General features: G+C 36.7%; 1 protein-coding gene across 4 annotated transcripts in view; it reads right to left on the bottom strand.

Annotated features, from left to right (window-relative positions):
• LRBA (LPS responsive beige-like anchor protein) overlaps nucleotides 1-23,294 on the bottom strand; it is a 748,688-nt gene that overhangs the window by 44,165 nt on the left and 681,229 nt on the right. For all 4 annotated transcript variants that reach the window (XM_022599722.3, XM_022599721.3, XM_022599723.3 and 1 more), the window contains one exon: nucleotides 4,464-4,553. In XM_022599722.3, coding sequence (XP_022455430.1) covers nucleotides 4,464-4,553 — 90 coding nt within the window. The remainder of the gene's footprint in view (nucleotides 1-4,463; nucleotides 4,554-23,294) is intronic.

Genomic DNA, 23,294 nt, shown 5'->3' with positions numbered 1-23,294 from the left:
TAAATTTTATTAACTCCCTTCCCCACCCAATTCCCATGAAGAACTAAAAGAATGATTTGATTTCAATTCTAAATAGGCAAAGTATTGGGGATTGTGTTAAACCATTCCAATTGCTATTATGTGTCAAGTATTGATACAAAAGAGAGAAAAAAAAAAGGAATGAGACTAGGCAATAAGGCACAAAAGCAAGCCACGGTAATTTCCAAAGATCATCAAAAGTTGTGCTGAGTTAGCATGAAGATTTTGACAACTAAATAATGAGATAATTAATTAACAAATATATTTAAAAATAATAGCTGTACAGCATGCATGTATTATTACAGTAGAGAAATAATTTATGAATTATTTACACACAATAACTTATGAATTATTACACAAACTTAATTATAAAGGTGTTTCAAAGCAATGCATAATTAAATGTACTTGTAAAAACAATATATTTATGTAGTGTACCAAGTCATAAACACTGTCCTATTATAATGCAAATGCCACTGCTTTCTGCTGCAGCTAAGGATAAAGAGAGATAGCTAGATGCGCCCCTCCCTCTTGGTAAAGAAACTAAAGCTCAAGACTTTTGATTTCTCCTTTGAAAAGCAAAAAGTAACTGAAAATGTTAAACAAAACATTGTCTGTTCTAATAACTAGCAACAAAATAAATCTGGAAGACTACTAAGATTTAGAACATTCCTACAAACCATATGTCATAATCCAAGACATACATAACAGCACTCTGATTTATTGGCTTTATTTACACTTTGTGGTAGTATGCTATCACACAGTAATTGCACTGTGCATTTTCAGCAAATCTCCTCTACCATGTCTATTTTCTAATAGCTGATTAGTATCATTCAGAATTGAAACACTTTGATGAAGTGCTTCTGGCTGCTTTCCTCTTGCCATATTTCAAAACACCAGGTATATGTAAATGTGTAGGCACATGTATTTAACACGTATTTATTCAGAACTGCTAATAAAAAATTAAATACATTTGCATTTTTATTATCAGTGCTTTTTAAAAAAAGTTATTAAGAGTACTTAGAAAAACATATTGCACTAAGAATTCCTATTTGCACTCTTTGCATAAAGGTGTAAATAAAGGCAACTAATAAGCTACCCAGACACCCTTCTAAGCAAGTGGCTAAAAGCCAATCAATATTATGAGTTAATCCTCCCTGGATGCTCATTCAATTAAAGGTGTCAGTAATGCCTCATCTGATGTGGCCTCAATTAAATCCAACTATCTGATGGTGTGAAAACACAGGGGGATACAGCAACAGCAGCAAAACCAGACAAATAGGCAGCCTTCGTGTGCCTGCTAATTACTACACCTGGTGTATATTATGGCGCATGCACTTAACGCAGCACGAGGTGGCTTTAATTTCTGCTACATTCGTGTGTGTGTGTGTGTGTGTGCTGCAGTGATGGTTGATGGGGGAACTCATCTGAATGGTAGTAAAAAACAATAACATTTGGGTCTTTGATTTTTAAAACCTCTGATATCAATAAGTAACCTTTGCTATACAAAGAGCCTCTTACACAGTTTTAAGGAATTCTGTGAAATTGGGTAAAAATGAGAAACAATCAGCCAACCACAAAATATCCTATAAGCTAGCTTTGATGAAGTTCTGGGAAAAGGAAACGAATGTCATTTCAAAACACCAAGCCTTACTTTTCAACTGCGTAGGTTTTTTAAAAAAATAATATTTACTAAAGTCAATTTATAAACTCTGAGAAAGTCAGACTAAAACATACATCATGAAGTCTCACTGAAAGGAAGTTGATACATATTTCTGAGCTTAACAGCTCATGTTGTAAATACAATTAGGCTCAAACTGAATAATTCCAATGTTTATGCCCTTAAAAAAACACAGGAAAATCTCTAACGTATAGGAAGAATGTCTTGTTTACATAGTGCCTCTAGTGGCCATCTCTTAGCCACATGGCAAGGACAAGCCCTTTTCCATAGAAAGCCACAGACACCATATCCAGAACCATCCCCTGCATCCTTCCAACAAGCTGTTTCTCTGGCTGTTCCTGTGCATTTCATCCTGACTAGGGCTCCCCGTGCAGGCAAGTAGCAGGAAACTCTTGGGAGCAACATCACATCCTTGGCTAGTGAGTATGGAATAAGGAACACTAGAAATAAGAAAAAGCCCAGCCCAGCATACTGGGCTAGTCTAGAGTCACAGTAACAGCTGTGGATGAGCGGGACAACTGGTCAAATAGGGGGAAGAGAAAAAACCCTCATCCAATCCTGGGTGCCTCTGCGAACCCAGTATGAGGTAGTAGTAGGAAATTACTAGCCAGATTTCATTCGGTGTTCCCAGATTAAGTATGCACTCGCTGACAACTCTGGTTTCTTTCTAACACACCTTTCTTTCCCACCCACATATGTATAAGAGGAAAAACACAATTTGCACAGGTCTGAAAAGGGGTTCAGGTATTCGATTCAGAGGACGAGGATAATGGGAGACATGACCTCCCATCCTCAAATAAGCATGTGCCTTCCCAGCCTTGCCACCCTCGGAACAGTAAAGCTGACCTGCCTCAGTGAACCAGTCATCCTTTTGCCATGGAGAGAGGCTTGGCAGTAGGAACTCCCTCTTGGTCCCAGTGACCAAGGCTGTGCCGTGACCCAGGTAGAAAGTCAATGGAGCAGTGGAGGTGCTTCCATTAGCCAGCACCGCAGCAGCCTGCATCTCATTGACAAGCTATTACTAAAACTAATTCCAAACCCCACACATAAATCATTCTTACTATTTTTATGGCATTATCTTCCATTGTTCTTGCCAAATGTTCATTTTTCGTGTAGTCTTTTCACTAAAGCTACCCTTTATGTTCTTTTAAATATGATTTCACCTGCTTAAAAACACTGAGGGGAAAAGGTTATGCAAACAATTTTTTAAATGCTTGTAGTTTATAATAATGGTCAATTCATATAGGGAAAGAAGGGGGAAAAAGACTTGGAAGAAGAAAGAAGATGACAAAGAGGGCAAAAGGGGAAAAGACACAGAGAAGAAGGAAATATGGAAAGAGAAAGGAAGGAAGAGAAAGAGGGTCAGAGGCAGAGAGGACCACATCTGTATCCCTGGCCCTCTTGGCATCTAACAAAAAATTCTACCATTCTAAGCCACAACATGGAATCAGAATCCATTTTCAATTATTCAGGGACTTCCCTGGTGGCACAGTGGTTAAGAATCTGCCTGTCAATGCAGGCGACATGGGTTCGAGCCCTGGTCTGGGAAGATCCCACACGCCGCGAAGCAAGTAAGCCCATGAGCCACAACTACTGAGCCCGTGTGCCACAACTACTGAAGCCCACATGCCTAGAGCTGATGCTCCGCAACAAGAGAAGCCACAAAGAGCCGATGCAGCCAAAAATAAATAAATGAATAAATTTTTAAAAAAATTATTCATTACATTTATGGAAACAGACATTATATCCCCTACTCTTAATTGAAAACAGTAATGAGCAACCTGTTTTATTGAGGGACAATTCAAGAAAAAATACAATGCCTATTGCCTGTAGTTTCAAAATATGATTTTTGTTATGCCATTCAGTATTTGTTCCTATGCTGAATTTTCTTTATCATTAAAGTATTTCCCCCTGAAATTTCGGGAACCATAAAAGAGGAACAGCCACGTATTTTACAGCTCTAGTCTACTTCCCTACTCCTGATTCTGGGCTGGCCTCTGACTGACTTGCTTTTGACCAATAGAATGCAGCATAAACAGTGTTATGCACGTTCAAAAGCAAGCTTCAAGAAGTCATGCCAAAGCGTTCTCCTGGAACACGGCTCCCACCATGGGAGTGGCCTGGGCGAACTTCCTTGATGATGAAAGACCACGTGGAAAGAGCGGTCTGGCGTCTCAGCACCTGCCCCAGCAGTCTGTGAGGGAGCCAAGGTGAAAGACAAGAAATGCCCATCTGTCCCTCAGAATCACAGGAAATATAAATCACTGTTTTATGCACTAAGCTTTGATGTATAGTATATCATCATCGTCATCATCATTTTTTCCTCCAAAGTCCCTGACTCTCAATAACATTTCCTACATATTAGGATTACTTCCCAAATTGAAACTCCCAAACTGAAAAACATATTGGGATGTAAAGAATAAACACAATAGGAAAATGAATCTAGACACTCATAGGATCAAACCAGAAAAGTTATCCATGTCTGGAGATTCTGTCCTAGAGTGAGGGTACGAGACAATTATGGACCTTTTAATTCTGCAACACAGAGCACAACCTGATGAAATACTAGAGCATTGGAGCAACGTCTGCTTCCCGAAGACTGCAGAACAGGCAGTATTTGCTGGCTGTTAGCAAGTTCACAAACAGTGCATAAGAAGAACGGGCCCAGATGTGGTGGAGAATCTCAAGCACAATGAAAAACGGTTATGAATGTCAAGCAGGGTCTCAAATAGAGGCAAGAAATGAGGAGAGTGCAGGCAGCACTTACCGCTTGCATGGCAGAACCTCTGGGAGGATGGGGCTCTATGAGGAGCTGAGAAGGCGTCTGCCCAAAACTTCGGATTTGAGCTTCAACAGCCTGAAAAAGGCACGGGCAAGTTTGAGGGTTAAGAGGTGCTAATTACAGGCAAAAGAACCACAACTGTCACCTGAAAATGTCATTCCATACTTCTGGCTTGTTTCATGTTGGAAATCAACCTTGTATTTTCACAGTGGGGCTCAGCACCTGGTAGGGCATTTAGGGTGAGGTCATTCTTCACTACCGTGGAAGCTGTTCCTACAAAACCCTGCAAAACTTTCTCATCTTGCTCGGTGATAGGAAACAGAAACCAACTATTACAATCAGAAATTGTCCTTTTTGGCTTCATCTCTTTCTTGCATTTTTTCCCTTGCTTGCATCATCCCTGATGACTACAGCTAATTTTTTACAGGTATAGAGAAAACCTACTGCTGCTTTGTTTCTAGGCTCCATCTCACCCTGGGAAGTAGAAAAAAGAAACCCAGCACCTGTGAAAATCACTTGATGCTATTACTTTTGAAGAGCATTATTGTTGACAGTCTCTTTGAACCTAAGTGGCTAAACAACAAAGTAAAAGCCATATGTTGTATCCAAGCATGAGAGGGTTAAACCGGGGACTGACCAAACACAAGAAACACGTGTGTGCGCCCTTTTTGAAAGATGTGTGCCCTCTGTCGTGCGCTTCCGACCATGGCTCTTCCTGTCCACCCAGCAGAGATGCTCACTTCCCAACCTCATCAAGGAAAACTGTTAAATTCCAGATGCGGTCACTGTCTGTAACGATTTTGTTTGTTTACCTGTTTATGCCTGTCTCCTCCCACTAAAATACAAGATCCATGAGAGCGAGGACCTTACTTATCTTCTTCACTCTTAGATCCCTAAATTGGGTGAATGAATAAATACTATAGTATGTGTGAGGGGATAGAAGGAAGCAAAGATACATAAAGATGACCTCAACACCCCACACAGTCAGTATTCTTAACTTCTGGGCTAAAAGGATGAAGAAAACCTCTTTGTAAGGTAATATATGTTCATCATGCTATTTTTTAATCCTTAAGAAAATGAGTATTCAATTATTATATGCTCTACAGGACTGTAGGCAATTAATAAATCATAAACAGGGAAATATAATCATTATCCAGTATTAATTTCCTTTTTTTATTTGATAAGGATACCATTAGTAGTCCTTTACAATGACCTTTGAAGAAACAATGACAGCAATTCATTCATTTATGCATTCAATCATAATCGTCAACCATGTATACAGCAGTATTAGGTGTCAATGTTTCTGCCCTTGAAGAAAGTATTCCTAATACAGAAAGCAGGGCATGTGCTTGGATGCTTGAATAACAGTTTGATGCAGTCAGTCCAATAAATTCAAGGAATGCACTATGACTTGCTTAGGCAGAAAAGACTGGAAAGCAGCTCTGTGAAAGCTGAGTGTTACGGTGGAAGCAGCACAGGATTTGAAGTCACACAGACCATGTGCAAATCCTGACTGCACAGCACTTATAAGCTGTGTGACCTAGGGCAAGTCATTCAACCTAAGTTTCAACTTTCTTCCTGTAAAATGTGGATAATAGTACCAACCTCATAGTGTCACATTAATGAATAAATGATATATATGTAAAACACACAGCAAAGTGCTTATTAGTACAGATTAGTCCCTCAAAATGCAGTCAACAAATACTCATTGAGGGGCTTCCCTGGTGGTGCAGTGGTTAAGAATCCACCTGTCAATGCTGGGGACAGGGGTTTGAGCCCTGGCCTAGAAAGATCCCACATGCCGCGGAGCAACTAAGCCCGTGCGCCACAACTACTGAAGCCCACCTGCCACAACTACTGAAGCCCACACACCTGGAGCCTGTGCTCCACAAGAAGAGTAGCCCCCACTCCATGCAACTAGAGAAAGCCCGCGCACAGCAACGAAGACTCAAAGCAGCAAGATAAATAAATTCATATAAAAAAAATACTCATTGAGGGCTGCTAACAACACCAATAACAAATATTTATTTAGTACTTATTATTGCCAGGAACTTTTCTAAGTGATTTCACTATCTTATATCATTTAGTCTTTAAATTGTATGATGTGAGTACTTCACTGTATCCATTTTATAGATAAGGAAAATAATGCACCAAGAACTTAAGTATCTTGTCCAAAGTCACATGGTAATTAAATGGCAAACTCAAAATTTGCACCCCAGCAGCTTGATTCTAGAGCTCATATGCTCAACCATTAAGCTACTCTTTCTCCTTATCTGTTGCCAGGGACTAGGCCAGGGCCTAGGGATAAGATTGAGCACACAAAAAACATGAGCTTACAATCTAATGACTGAATTAATAAAGTACCTCTAATATCAACATCATAATCATCATTACAGTGAACAAAGTATGTGCACACACAACTAGAGCAGCACGGCTAGGCAAGCGTTGGTTTTATATAGTAGGAGATAAGGCTGGTCTCAGACTTCAGAAACCAGAAAAGGAGCCAACAGGAAGTAAGGAGTAGAGATTAGGATCATTTCAGATCAGCACGTAAAACATCTTTTGATGGGGTAAAATCAATTTATGATCAACATCAAGGACAGTCTTGAGGAAAAAAATATCACAAAAGGGCAACTTGAAGCCTGAGGTAGTCACAAAGAAGGACGTGCTCTTTTATGATATATGGATTTATGACTTGCTTTATGAATGTGAACCTTACGTCTCTTTTAAAAACAGTTAGCAAGGCCAGTGCCCTTTCCTTCGACTGCTGCTACCTTCGGTAGTCCCTGTCCAATAGCCCACATGCATTTCCCCCCATTAAAAAGAAGGGGAGCAGGCAACAGACTGCTTCCACACTGGGCCTATGGAGTCAGATGGTTCAGAGTGCTAATCTTGACTTCACCATTTATCTGCTGCATGACTTTGAACAAGTAGCTTAATCTGTTTCCCCATTGATAAAATAAAGATAATAATAATAATGCCTAGCTCATAGAATTGTTTGGAAAATTAAATAATAAACTGCTTAGCATAATACCAAACACATAAAAGGCACTAAATAAAATGCTGTATTATTGTTGGGTTTGGGGCTCAGCACGATCCCCATTTAACACAGCTAAAATAGAGAAGGAAGAAATGCTTCAGGAGTTTACAATGACCATGATGATGATGAATACATTATTGAAAAAAACTGAAATCTGGCTCAGGATTTCAAAGTATACTGCAGGGCTAAGTGCCCAGAGACAGGGAGATCTCCTTGGAGGTTCAGAGAGCAGTCTAAAACAGAAGGAACTGTATACCTCAGTCCTTATGGAAGCTGTGCTATTTGCAAGAAAGGGATAAATATGCAAACCATGATCCAAGGCAAAATCACCAGGTCTTAGAGACTGATGACTTTGAGCAATGAAGAAAAGAGAAAAGACAACACGAATTCTTTTCTTTTGAACTTGCATATTTTAGAGTAGTAAAGCAATAAACAGAAATACAAGTTTCTCTGAGGGAGAACTAGTGATAGCTGTCGAGCCAGGCTGAGATGTCCAGTGCTCAAAAGAAAGCCCCGGGACTCGCTCTGGGATGAAACATCAGAGGTATTGATTTGGGTGTCATTCATGCAAGAGAAATTCAAGTCAATGGTTTTTGACCTTGCCCTCTCACTGCGTTTATGTGTGTATCCTGCAGAATTGAGCTCAAACTCTCCTTTATATAATACTGCCCTGATCAAATGTCTTCAATTAACCGCCGGTACTTAAAAGACAAAGTCCTACTCCTTGATATGAGGCACTGAGAAGAACGCTATATAATTTCTATGGTATCCTTGACAAAAAATAAATAACTTCATTCGAATCACATGAAAATATCAGAAAGACAAATTAGGGGACATTCAACAAAATATCTGACCACTTTTCACAAATATCAAGACCATTAAAGAGAAGCAAAGACTGAGTCACTGTTACATATTGAAGGAAACCAAGAAAGTATCAACTAAATACAACGTGGAATTCTGCATAAGATCATTAGACAGAAAAAGAATCGTTAAAGAATGTGATGACATTTCACAAGGTCTGTAGTTTAGTTAATTATATTGAACCAATGTTATTTTTATGGTCTTGATCATTTTAACTAAGGTTATGTAAGGTGCTGATCTTAGGGGAGCCTGGGAAGAAATGTACACAGGAAATTTTTCTACTACGTTTGCAACTTGTCTGTGTCTAAAATTATTCTAAATAAAAAATTTAAAAAGAAAAAAAAAGATAAAGACCTACCGCTAGGCAATATAAGTCTTCCTACCTCTCTTTTATTCCCTCACCCTATGCCGTGTACTGTCAAGCTGATTTTCTTCCACAAATGTAACCAGCCATTTCTGCCTTACGTTTTCTCTCTTGCCGCTGACTCTCCTAGATTAGTCCCCCTCGTCTTCAGTTTTCTAAGTCATACCTCTCTCTAGAAAACCCTGCTTGAGCTCTACCTTGTTGGTGTAACACTTCCCAAATCTTACAGCCTATTCATGCTGCTGATTACATACTTGACTCAGGCTTCCTTGTAATGTTATTTAGCTCTTATGAGATTACTGGTCTGTCTCAGCAACTATACTATAGGGTCAGAATATCATACTTTAGTAGTGTGCAGCAGGGAGAACAGTACCTTGTACATAGTATTCACACAACAAAAAAGTTTACTGAGTACCTTTTATACAGCAAGGCCGCCCAGACCCTTGTGCCTCATCTAGGGTTATACTGGGACAAAAAACAAGCACAGTTCTTGATGAGGCAAAATGGGGGTGAGGAGGAGAATGGGGGAGTGATAAGTGAAGGCTGATAGCTGCTGTTACAAAGAAGTCAAAAGAGTCTTTCTTAGAAAGTTCTGAAGGATGTCACTAAAGGCAGTAATTCTCACTTTCAGCCCCCTACACACCTGAGGGATATGACAACATTCCAGTGTCTCACTGTAGCAGTGATTCTTTTTTTTTTTTTCGGTATGCAGGCCTCTCACTGCTGTGGCCTCTCCCGTTGTGGAGCACAGGCTCTGGACGCGCAGGCTCAGCGGCCATGGCTCACAGGCCCAGCCGCTCTGCGGCATTTGGGATCTTCCCGGACCGGGGCACGAACCCGTGTCCCCTGCATCGGCAGGCGGACTCTCAACCACTGCGCCACCAGGGAAGCCCTGTAGCAGTGATTCTTAAGGGCTAAGTGAGAAATCCTGGGGGAATATGTGTGATTTGCAAAAGCCCCTCAAGTAATTATTACTCTCTTCACTTTTCCCTTCAGCTCTTTGTATACAGCAATAGAAAATTCAGAGGCATAAGGGAGGTTTGAAATCACAGGAAACATACAGGTATAACATTCAGGAAGGTGATTAGGTAAAAGCGTAGCTTAATGAACTCTACCAAATGCCTAAACTGTTTTTAATGAACTCTCCTTCACCAAGAGAGTTTTGGTCCCAGGTGATATATTTTTAGAATTTGTTTATTATGTTAAATTTTTATTATGGAATAGGATAATGGATCCCTATGTACCCATTAGTCAATTTCAATAATTATTTACACATTTGGCCTTAGGTTATTTTAAGGTGGTGGTTCAGCATAGGCAATGTGCTAGAAAGATTTATTGGAAAATAGGAGAGTGTGCCTGCCTTTAAGCAGTTTATTTTTTCAGGTCTACTGCAAAACTACACTGAGAACAAAAATATCAAAAAATGACCCCAAATTATAAACATTAGCCAGCAGCCTTCATCTTTGTTCAGAAGGGTTAAACACACCTGGACTTGAAAGGAGATGTTCAACCTTAAAGCTGTAAATGTGATTATGTGACTTCTCTAGTTAAAATCCTTCCATCCAAATTCCTTATCACGGTGTGGCCCTGTAGCATGGGGTTAAGTATGCAGACACTGCAATCAGACCGCCTCAGTTCAAATATTAGCTTTATCACATATTAGCTGAGTGACTCCGGCAAGTTATGCCTTAGTTTCCCCATCTACAAATGGTAATAATGACAGTGGGTCTTCACTGGGCTGTTGTGAAGATTAAATGAGATAATATAAAACACTTGGGACAGTTCTTGACAGGTCAGTGTTTGATGTTATTATTACAGCATATACATAAAAGACAACATGGTGTCTGGCTGAGGTTAAGAAAGCATTTAATAAATGTTACTAACCACTTATAATTAAGATTAATAATAGTAATCTAGCTCCTGCCTATGTTTTCAGTCTCATGCCCTGACACTGTCCCTCTCACACTCTATAATGTGCGATGTAATGTGTCAAACTGCTTCCGTATTTGTTTTCCGATTTTTTCTATTCCCTTTCTCTGTGCCGTTGTCTCCTCCTCATTCTATAAGACTCAGCTCAACATCTCTGTACTCTGAGAAATCTGTTTCTAGATCTCAGCCAGACTGTTGCTGCCCTGCCCTGTTGCTTTGGAGCAATGCACACAGACCCTTACTACCTACTTAACTAAAATTCTAATTACTGATCTAATTTCTATCTGATCAATTAGACTATAAGTCTTCCTGGGACCAGAGACTTCTAAGTATTTCTGTGACTCTGGGGGCCTGACACACAGTAGGTGCTCAATCAATATTTACTTAATGAATGGTTATCCAAGTCAGCATAATTCAGCAGGTATGAAGCTAAGAGATACACTCCTAACACTATTATAGAGCAGCCCAGCACTGAAAAAACATTCTGTTAAACATTTCTACTACTTTGCTGTACAGCAAGAAACTAACACAACATTGTAAAGCAACTATATTCCAATAAAAATTTTAAAAATTTTCTACTAAAAAGCTTACTTCATCCTTATTCATCAATTCCCAATTATTTCTGTAAATAGCCTGTTACTACTTTCTATAATAAACCTGAATTCAGCAGGCAGCATTCCAGATGTTGAAATACATAGTAATAAAAAAAGACTATGCAAATACTTCAAGACATTCCAGTAAAACCACATATTTATGTTTTATAAACAGCATCTCAAATATTACCTAGAGAATTTATTAATGGATTTCCAAATGGAAATATTATGAAAAGATTTTCAGCAAGTTGTGCATTCTATTGTTTTCTGTGCCAACCATTGCATACTTGCATGATTTTATGGCTATATAGAGAGAAAGGGACATTACATATAGAGAGAATATAGATACACACACTAGACAAAATGAAAGAATGAAAGAAGAGAGAGAAAAGTAAAGGAAAGTAGACTGGCTTAGTGACAATGTAGGGCCTTCAATTTAACAGTGACTATTTTAGTCTCTCTGAAGTGGTCTTTTTAATCTAACAGAGGAAACAAGTTAACTCAGTACAACACTTAGTAACCAATAAAGCTGTAAAACTTTATTTTAAGATGGGTTTGGGGGAGGAATAACTTAAACATATGGATGCAATTAAGGTAAACACATATGTACTCCGCTTTTTTGTAAGCACACAACTCTGAAATTGCATTTTATCCCCTATATATTTACATCTAAAAGCACTATAAAATTGGGATAGGGAAACTGAAAAAATCATTTATTAAGAAATAACGTGCCATTTATTAGTATATTAAAAATTTCTGACATTACCAAAATTAAGTACTAGAAGGCTATCTTAAGATTCTAGAGTAACCCCTTACCGAAAGATATTTACAAATCCAAATAAGACTTCATATTTTGGATTTCAGAATTAATTCACTTTTCAATGTTTAAAAAGAGTCACAATTAGGGCATTTAGTGATTTCTCCTGTGTTATGTATCATATTATCACTTGTGCCTATTTTTCCCCCTTGCCCTTCACACATTTGAATTAAGTTGGAGAAAAACTTGCTGGATATTTGACCAGTTTCCACTGTTTACTGACCAACTTTCTAGTTAACCAGCCTCAGTGCCCTCTGAAGCCACTGTTAAAATCCACATTTGGTATTAGCAAATTAAAAAAGCATACTAATTATTATATATGTTAGTATTCAATTCCTAAAGGCCAAAAATCCTGATAATATTAACTACTAAGGCCAAAAGAAAACCCATAACAACTAGATGCACTTGATTAAAAATGGATGAAGAATCTAAAAGAGAAAATTATCTTTATAATATAAATGGTCTTGTTTGCATAATACCTCTAGCTGCTTTAAAAAAAGAAAAAGGTAAAGCATCATTTAGAAACATTGGGAAACCAGGCTCGCTCTTAACATAAGAAATTAAATACAGAGTTACTTTTTAGTAGTCAGAACAAAAAATGAACAAAATTTAAAAAAAAATAGCATAATGAACCTAAAAGAAATCTTTTAAGATTGAAATATAAATATTCATAGTGCCCTGGAAATAAAAAATATATAGGAATCAAGCTTTGTAAAGCGTAATGTAAAAGATAAGTAGCCTATCAAGAAACAAGTGTCATGGATATACTACCAGCATATGGAATTTTAAAAAGTCAATCAGATTTTACATTCAAAATAAACACCAGATGATATTTAACCAACAAATTATGCAAAATAATCCACACAAAAGATGTATATAGTGAAGAAATAAGTTAATTGAACAGAAGTAATTCTATGTAAATTTGGACTTGAAAGACTTAAACTTTTTTTTTAATTTTGAGAAATTAGATATAGAGAAAAACAAAAATTTAGTTAAAAGTCAAATTTTTATGTTTTCTGATAAAGATTGAGCTATTGATTCCACTTCTACAAATTTTCATAAAAGTGGAGTCAGATGAATGAGAAAAGATTAAGATACAAAGATGGTTATTATAGCACTTTATAATAGTAAAAATTAGGGGGAAAAACTAATGAAATTATACTCATGGAATACTATGCAGTCATTAAAATGAGTGAGTTGAACTGAATATATGTGACATGGAAACTAGTCTATAGTATATTGATTAAAAACAATTCCAAATCATCAAAGAATATAGTTTATTATCTCATTTAAATAAAAAAATTAAAAATAAAATAAAATTATATAAACACACACTAACATGTGTAATGTGAGTACATGTACATGCATACATAAATACACACATGTAAAATCTGGAAAGGTACATAAACTTATCAGCTATTATCTCTGGTGGGGGGTAGATGAAAAGATTGGCAGAATAAAAATTAATACCTTCTTCACTTTTATACTATTTGATATCTTAGACAAAGCATGTATTACTTTTTAAATAGAGTAATAAAAAATTTCCATTTTGAAAAAAATCTAAAACTAAAAAACATAAAAATCTAAAGAAAAATCTGACAATATGAAATATAGCTTTATGAGATTTAATTTTTCCATTAACATAGTAACCAGAATTACTTCTTAACCACCTAGGGACAATTCTAACTGACAAACTGGTCAAACACTATGAAATCAACAGACCTTGCTACAAGTTAATTTTGTTATTTTGAGCTTATTTCCTAAATTATTTCTATCTGATTTCAAGGAGCCATTAGTTTTAGCAATATTTCACCATCATTTATCGCTAACTAAATATTTAGAAAGGTATATACACTTTGCAAGTAAACAATGTTTTACTTACATTAGGTATTTGGAAGCATATACATATCATGATGGCATACAGTACATAAAGAGCAAAGAGAAAGAGCAGCTAGCTAAATAAAGTAAACCTCTAAAAAAAAAGAATGCAGTGATAAGAAACCAGGGTAGAGGGGAAATTAGGAAAAGGACTATTTTTACTTATATTTTTACTCAATAATACTATGGAAGTTACCACAGTGAAACATAATGTAATTATAAATTGTGAAAATATGCATAGATTTCCTATTAGTGCTTTTAACCGAACCCATATATTCCAGGCACATTACCCTGAGGCTCAGCCCAGCCCAGCTCAGCCTCACTACAATCTCCACTTCTTGTAGCTGTCCATCCACTGCAGCATAATCCCAGCTGCCAATCTGAAAGAAACCAGCTAGTCAGAGCAGACACAACCAACAGAAACAAACGTCACTCAATAATGTTCAGCGGCACTGTGTTCATGGATAATTTCAAACAGTATCTCTGTCTAGAACACTGATGTGCTCATTCAAAACACCTCCATCTCTAGCTACTGGAAACGAGTAGATAAAGCAGCCTGCCTAGAAAAATAAGTGGAATGTTGCTTCAGAAAGGCTGCCAATACTAAGAGGAAAACATAGTGAAAACATAGTAAAAAGTTGTTAAAGAAAAAAAAAAAATTCAGGATAGTTGCATTCAGGAGGTTAAATTATTTCTCAAAACCAGACAAATATGTTTAAACTATGTTACAGAAAGAAACAGTCATTTGGTAAGAATCATTTCATCTATTTTTTCAATAATATTTGTATCTACCATGTACAAACACTGGAATGAGGTGCAGTTAGGAATCCTTGACCTCAAGGAACTTAAGCCTGAAAGACAATACACACACACACACGCACACACACACACACCCCAGTTACACAGTACTGGCAGGGACACAGAGAGGGAAGGCGATACATTTACTGTTATGACATAGTTAAATAATATTTAACATTTTAAAAATTGGCACTTAAGCATTTCCTAAATACTGTACTAATAGAATTTCAGTTCCTTCTTTGCACCAATAATGGAAACTAAAAATAGTGATTCTAAGTAAACTTCCTCGTCTTTGTTAGAAATAAAACAACATTGCTATTCTGAAATTAGAAATTTGACTATGCTATTCTAACAGTTAGCAATCTGTTATACTTGCAATAATCCTACATAGATTTTTCAAATCTAAGTAATTTTTTAATCTTAATCTTTCTAGAAACTTGAATTTAGTTAAAAATTTTGAGAACAAAATTTGGTCACTTGATTTGAGAGTACTTTTCATACTTTCAATTTAAAATGAAGATGGTGCCTGAAGGGATCAGGGGTTTATGACAGAAGTCATCAGCATATGGAATTGCTCAGGATTCCTTGGGTAGCTGATAGAGAAAAAAAATCATAAAAATATTAATACTTTGCTTTATGTCCTTGGATGTATAATTCAGCTACACCTATTTAACTAATAAGTCTGCAATAGGCATAATCACTAGCAAAATACAAAGATTAGCTTTCCTGACAAACTTTAATGCTTAATTGACTAAGGGAAACTTTGTGCTTTTAATATACAAGAAAGTCTGGCATAATTTCAAGGTATTTTTAAATGTAGGTTTTCAATTAAAACTTGACTAATCCTTACTGTTTGTCTTTTCATTGTACAGTTCCTGCCCTGCACTGTGTCAAATATGCCATCTGTGTAACACACTTCTGGCTAGAGATGCTTCAGGATTATTTTTGTAACACCCTGAATTGTGGCTGCCTGAAGTCTTAACTTACTGTCTTCAATACTTCTACTTTATTCTCTTGCTACAACCATCCTAACCATGTGGTCCTAATGTCCTACTTTTAAAATTTCACTGCAGTCACAACAAAAATTCCTGCCCCACCTGCTTAAAACGGGCTTACAGACCATTCTCCGAACTATTTAACAAATGTTAACAATGCTATAAATACCAATTGTGTTTATGCTTTCTGAAAGATTCACTGCAGCCAGGGTTCTGCAGTAGTGTTAGAGCTGAAATAAGCTGTTGACTCCCACCATGAAAGTGATTGAATTCTAAGCCAAAAATGCTTTTCCTTGGATAAGACATCTGATTTGCTACCGCTGTCATGAAACTGGGGTCATGTGAACTTAAACACTGCTGCTGCTTCTTTTGGAAAACAGACCTTCTCAGAGTGATTATGTGTTACTAAAACAGCATTTGGAAGGATAAATTTGGAAGAGGGAAAATCAACCACTGACACTAAACACAACTTAGGGAGAAATTTTCAGGTTTTACTTTCATATTATGAGACTCATTGTACATAATTGTTTAAATTGAGCAATATCATGGCTCTCCTTTTCCTCTTCCCTACCCATCTATGTAAATAGAGCTGAGTTCCATTTTCAGAAGGAAATAAATAACTTTAATTTCTGAACTCACATAAACATAAAATAACATTGTATTTGCTTGAAAAGTAAAGGAGAAAATGCTGCTTCCAGAGGAAATGTACTGAGTACTTACAATAAGGTGCAAGATGGAAAAGCACAGATGATATTGTTCATATTAATGCTGTCCTATGCAACATCTACCTGCAGTGTATCTTTTGCTCTTTGAACCTCTACCTCTGCTTCCAAGCTCCAGCGCATCTCAGGTTCTGCCACTGCCCTCCCTTCATAATGGCTGCTCAGACCCTGTGCTGTGTCTGTACTTTTCCTTTTGTCAAAACCTCCTATCAAGTTCTATGCACAGAGAGCTGAATGACTGGAAAAAATTGTTCAAAAAAATCTGTAACCAAATAAATGATGTCTAATGGTAAAGTTTCAAGCACTAAGTGAAAGGCAATGAAGTCTATGGCAGAGGCTTTTTTTCTGTGTATATCAAAGCACATCATATAGAAATTGCTATAGCTCACTTTAGCATGAGACTGGCATTAGTTAACAGAGTCTAAACTTAGGGACGGAGGCTTTCTACTCTTACTTTATACTTTCATAGTATTTGAATTTTTAGAGTTAACGCACATTTTTTTGATAAATAAGTTGTTAAATCACACACACAATTTAGTAGTGAACCCAGAGATTGAGAATTCATGCATCTTAGGTCAAAAGCCTTCCTGCTTTTAGAAAATGATGATAAGGACTACAATCAACAGTGATATATCTAAGATATTTTCCCTAAGAGTACAAGTAATCTTTTTTGGTCCTCCTCAAATATGCTGGAAACAATGAGGAAATAAATTCAAATTGCTAAAAAGTATGAAAAATAATCCTAGTTCAGTGAGTTAAATAACAATCTAAGAGATTAGAGGTACTCTAATTTCTGAGAGAGATAAAAGTTAAGAAATTGTAAATTCCTTCATCTTTATCAAAGTTACACGAAGATCATTATACAAAGTCACTATCCTAGCAATGTTAAACATGGCCAGTGCCAGAAAGTAATTACAAGAGACCTCCAAACAGCCAAAAGCAAAGTCAATATCCTTATCCTCATGTTAACGTGCATCACTTGTTTGGATTTTCAAGCAGAGACTTTTCCCACTCAGAAGACAGAAAGAGTTGTGGGTTGGCTTTTTCCTCTTGATTTTAAAAAGAAACAATTTTCAGAATACAGAAAGTAGCAAATAAAAGAATTCCATGATCTCACTAACCAAAGATAATGACTATCTTTGGTGAGATGACCATATAAACATCTTGGGGTCTATAATTACAGAAATTTCCTAATGTATATATACACATTATAAAATTTGCATTTTCTATGTTTCATAACATGATCTGTTTTGCCATGTAATATGGCGAAGTATTTTTCTGTAGCAATACATATAGACCTAGATAGCAATATTTTTTAATGATGTATATAGCATTCCACTGTATGGATTTACCAATACTTTTTTAACCAGCTTCTCTATTGTTAGACATTTATGTGGTTTTGGTTTTCATGGGGTTTTTTTGCTATTATGAATAACTATACACTTGAACATCTTTTTTTACATATGTGTTCAATTATTCCTTTTGGTTAAAGTTCTAAGTAAATAGTGGGTGAGTATTTTAAAAACTGATAGATTGTATAAAAATTCAATCTATTTTATCCTCACCAAATATATGACAATGTCTGTTTCTAACCAACATTAGGAATTTTCATTATTTTTCATTTTAGATGATCTAATAGGTAAAAAATGCTGTTGGATTTTAAATTGAATTTCACTGATTTCTAGTGAGGTTTCATACATTTGTGGCTTGTATTTCATCTTTTGTGAATTAGCCGTTCCTGAACTTTGTCATTTGTTGTTTTTTTTTGGATGTACAATAACTTCAATTTTTATGTAGACAAATATATCAATTTCCTTAATGACTTTTGGTTTTGATATTGACTTACAAAATGGGCCTTCTCCATTCTAAAAATTATTAAAATACTCACCTACAGTACTTTCTAAGTTCTGTAGTTGCACTTTTTATATTTACAATATAATCTTTATTCCAAACAAAAACATGTAATTCATTTGTAATTTCTTTTACCTTAAGATGTGAAATAGGGATCTAAATTTTTGTTATAACAGTTAGTTAGCTGTCTTAACACCACATGTTGAATAAGACAGCCTTTTCCCAGTGATTTAAAATACCACCTTTATCGTATATTCTCATGTATCATATGTCTATTTATGGAAGCTCTATTCTGTTCCATTGAAGCTTAGAACTAGAGCATAGAGTTTTGATTACTATCATTTATACTTTTGTAGCTGAGGAAGTAATCAAAACCTATGTATTTACTTTAAATTTAGTTCTATCATATCTGGTTATTTGGTTTCTCAGGCTATCACATCTAAAAAATAGCTAATTGTTGAGTAAGAGGACAGGTGCCCAAAAGGCAGACATACTGACCTGGTAACAGGAAGTAAGAGCTGATAGTTTTAGAGTAGAAATAGGAAAAATATAAAAAGAAAGCATAACAACTGAGAAAGAATAGCAGTACGGGATTCTTTAGTTTAAGTTCAAATATACCACAGAACAATAACTAATGTTAATAACAAAAATCACATTCATTAATTACACTCCTCACTTGTCATTACTCATATCATACGGTAAAATTGCCTCTACTCCTAAAAACTGTAGAGCGCCCATTGTTTTTCAAGTACACATAGAACATTTATGAAAACTGACTATGCCCAAGGTGACTCAAGTCTCAATCTGTATCATATGTATCAGTCTTCAGCTTTAAATTAAGTTAAAATTAATAACAAAAAGATACTAGATTGGATGTATGAAGGCAAGCCCTTGCTGAAGAGATGACCTTCAAGCCGAGGCACGAATGACAAGGAGCCCGCATGTGAAAATCTGGGATAGTCAGAAAATGGCTATCATAAAAAGGTGCTAATCCAGTGACAGCCTTCACAGGCTCAGGAACAGAAAGAAGGTCAGTGAAACAGCACACACGAATGAGGACGAGAACAGCATGGCATGAGATCAGAGAGGCAGGCAGGGGCCAGATCGTGTGGACCAAGCAGAATTTTATCCTATGTTTAATGTGAAATAGGAAAGCTTAAGTAGAGGAGGGATGTGATCTGATTTACAGTTTTAAAATGTCACGTTGGCAGCTCTCTGGAAAGTGGATTGTAGGTAGTTAAGGGTAGAAAAGGGTGACCAGGACTACTAATGCTAGTCAGGGGAGAGATGATGACGGTGGCTTAGACTAATGACAGACATAAATGGTTTCCAAATGTGCTTTGGAGTCACCATCAACCTAACTGCTCTTCATCACCAATTTCTTATGCCTCCCCCCGCGCCACTCCCCACACGTTATTTTCCAGCCATGGCGCCATACAGTGGTCCTTCCCATACACTGTGTTCTCTGCTTTCCACTGCTTCACCTACTTAACTCCTCATTCTTTCAGGATTACATTCAGGTGGGTCATTCCTGCCTAAATCTGGGTTGGCTGTTTCTCCCTTGTGCTCAGATATGTAGTGTACATATCTCACTCAGAGCACATCACTGTACTTACAATTTTTAAACACTTGTTTCTGACCTCATAAAACTCCATCAGTGAACTGTTTTACATTAAGGAATAGCTAACTGAGCTCTGAACTTTTGGATATAGCAAATATCATTTACATGATAATTGACAGGAGAACTCTGGATATAAGAAAGGATATAGAGTTGTTCTAGAAACTATGCCTATAAATACAATTATATTCTGAATATATTAAAGAAATTCTTTAAGGAAAATACTTATTTTACATTTTTTAGGAAAAGAAAAATTATTTTGTAAAGTTAATATTCAACTCATCATTAATTTAATTTGTGAATTTGGAACAAGGTTTTTTCCTTAATAAAAGTATTTATTCTTACTCAGATCTGACTCTGAATTCAATTAACCTAATTTTTCTCTCTTTTTAAATTTCTTCTTTCCATGGTTTTTAGTTTTTCTTTCTTTTCTTTTTTTTTTTTGAAATGCTGGTGGAAGGAAGAAAGGTGAATGAGTCAAACCAAATTCAGCAAAATTAATCATGAGAAAATAACCAATTTTTATTTATTTGTACCTTGTCTATAAAAACATATATGTAATGCTAGGAAAATAGAGTAGATTAAAAGTGGTAAAGGTAGAGAAAAAGGGAAAAAGGTACCCCAAGGAAATAGAGAAATAATGAAGAGTAAAAAGGTCTGTTAGAATAAAGAGCTCAAGGTAAGAATATATCCTCTAGTCAGAGGTCACAGATATTTGAGGGTGGGGGGAGGACAAGCATATTTGCCTGAAAAATAATTCTTCCTGGTGTGTGACATACGCGAATACAGACATAGTTGTATATTGATAACCCAGCTGTTTTCTAAAAATTAAAAACAACATAAAGTTTAATGTGCTGCAGGCTGTTTCTCTGATTACTCTTCCTCCTCTTATGGTTATTATTTCTATTGTTTAGTGCTTTTTTTATAGAGAGATTATTTTTATGATCACTTACTGCACCATATGTATTAATCATTCACTCTAGAATAAAACTTTCTCAAGAGGAATGGAGCTTTTCCCAAGTAGTAAGTGAATACACGACTTGTATGTGGAGAGCCTGCCTCTGTGTATGACTCTGTGGACACCTAAGTGTCCCAGATTGAACCAAGTATATCATAGTGACCAGAAATAAGTCTAGTCTAGTCTGCTTTTAATACTAGAGAGGCAAAAATCCATCCTGGTACCATTATTGTGATTTCACAGGGATAATGTTTCAATATAAGCCAAGTGTATGCACAAATTTCCTAGTATTAGGGATGTTAAAGCCTCTTAGAAGAACAAGATTCTGAAGGAAAAATGGTACGGCCTGGAGATGGGGTGGAGAGTAAATTAGAAGATGGTGACAGTGGAAGCTTTACAACTAGCAAGACTTCACAAGACTTGGGAGGCTGTCCTGGCCTGGGGTTACAGGCACATGGTTGGCCCGAGTAGAGCGGTGGGAGCTGCCTCCCGGGGTTTGTTTATACGAATTTACGTTGTTCTCAACGTGTGGAAGGAAACATTTTATGAAGACAGAGGCAGTCTGTGAGCGACCTCTCTGAAAGACTGCTCTACTCCCAAGTCACTGTGTATTCTGTAACCCAGCCTTTTTTCTTTACAGCACTTATCACTAACTGAAATTAGTTTTTATTGTTTATTTTCTGTGCACCTCATTGGAATGTGAGCTCCATGAGGGAAAGGGTTTGGACTGACTTTCTCGCTCATCTCTGTATTTTTAGCACCTTGAACAAAATGAATATTTGTTGAATAAGTGAATGAATAATTAATGAAAGAATAAACCTTCCCAATTTATAAGTCCATCTTATTTATCCAAACCAGCCTAGATCCACCATTTCAACAATATCCCTTTAACAATTTCACTAACCACCCTTCCACTCTCAATTCTTTTTTTTAAAGAAAAATCTTCTTTTATATCCCTTTACAGTTGCTCCTAGTTGTCTTTTTTTAAAATATATATATTTATTTATTTATTTGGCTGTGCCAGGTCCTGGTTGCAGCACGTGGGCTCTTGTGTTGCGGCACACGGCCTTCTCTCTAGTGGTGGGCGGGCTCCAGAGTGTGTGGGCTCAGTAGTTGTAGCACAAAGGCTTAGTTGCCCCAGGGCATGTGGGATCTTAGTTCCCTGACCAGGGATCTAACCTGCATCCCCTGCATTGAAAGGTGGATTCTTAACCACTGGACCACCAGGGAAGTCCCTCAATCTTTTTTTATATATTCCACCATACTCTCATGGCCAAACCCCATCTCTCTCTCCACATGTATAATTACACACACACACACACACACACACACACACACACACACACGTACACCCCTTCTCTATTCAACTTTTTTCTACATCTACTCTCCCACTATTGAGAACAGAGAAAAACATGTAAAGGAAATAATAATTTATATATTATTGAGCATCAATTAAGCACCTATCATTATGTCAGGTATTTCCACAAATATTACCTCACTTTTGGCAAAAACCCTCATAATCTTGTTGCCCTTCCACCTCATTCATGCACATTTACTTACACCAGTCCCCAGGCTAACCTTCCATTCTCTAACCACAGACAAGGGAGTATTGTTTCCTGCTGTCCAGCGCTTTATCTATCCGTGTTCTGGATTTTGTTCCTTTCCTTTTCCTCATAGAGCTTGGCAGTCTATTTCATGCTTTCTTTCTCCTGTGTTTCATGTGCTTCTCTCTTTTTGGATCTTTCCAATTAACACAATTATCTACCCATTTAAAAAAAAAATCTCCCTCAGAGTGACTGGTAATGGGTACAGGGTTTCTTTCTGTGGTGACAAAATGTTGTAAAATTAGATTGTGGTGATGCTTGTAGAACTCCATGAATAAACTAAAACTACTGTATTGTATACTTCAAGTGGGTGAATTGTATCATATGTGAACTATATCTTAATAAAGCAGTGAGAAGTTTTCCCTTCCATTATTTCCTTTCCTCACTGTGTTTACTTGTTCACCTCCCATTCACAGCACAGTCCTCTACCATCTAAGCATCCTTCTCTAATGACTCTTAGAATAATACAATGAGGACTTTTCAGTTCTTATTTGTTCAGCCTTCTTTCAGACAGATTCTAAAACACACATGTGGTTATGTCACCAACCTCCAACCTTCAATCCACTGTCTTAAAATGCAGTTAAAATTACTTTCCATGGCATTAAAATTACTTTTTCTGGCTCCTGTCTACGTGCTTCCCCTTATCACTTTTGGCTCATTCCACAAACATAATCTCCAGCCATGATCTCTTTCACACATTGTGCAGGAGACTCATACAGTTTCTTCTGTGTAGCTATCCTTTGCTCACAACTCTATCCAATGTTCTTATTCACCCTTCAATCTACAGC

This window comes from Delphinapterus leucas, chromosome 5 (assembly GCF_059928025.1).
Source record: "Delphinapterus leucas isolate spDelLeu-1000000601 "Yukka" chromosome 5, BTC_Dleu_Yukka2, whole genome shotgun sequence".
Classification (NCBI taxonomy): domain Eukaryota; kingdom Metazoa; phylum Chordata; class Mammalia; order Artiodactyla; family Monodontidae; genus Delphinapterus; species Delphinapterus leucas.
Note: the sequence above shows the minus strand (reverse complement) of the source record. Positions and strands in the feature narration are given on the sequence as shown.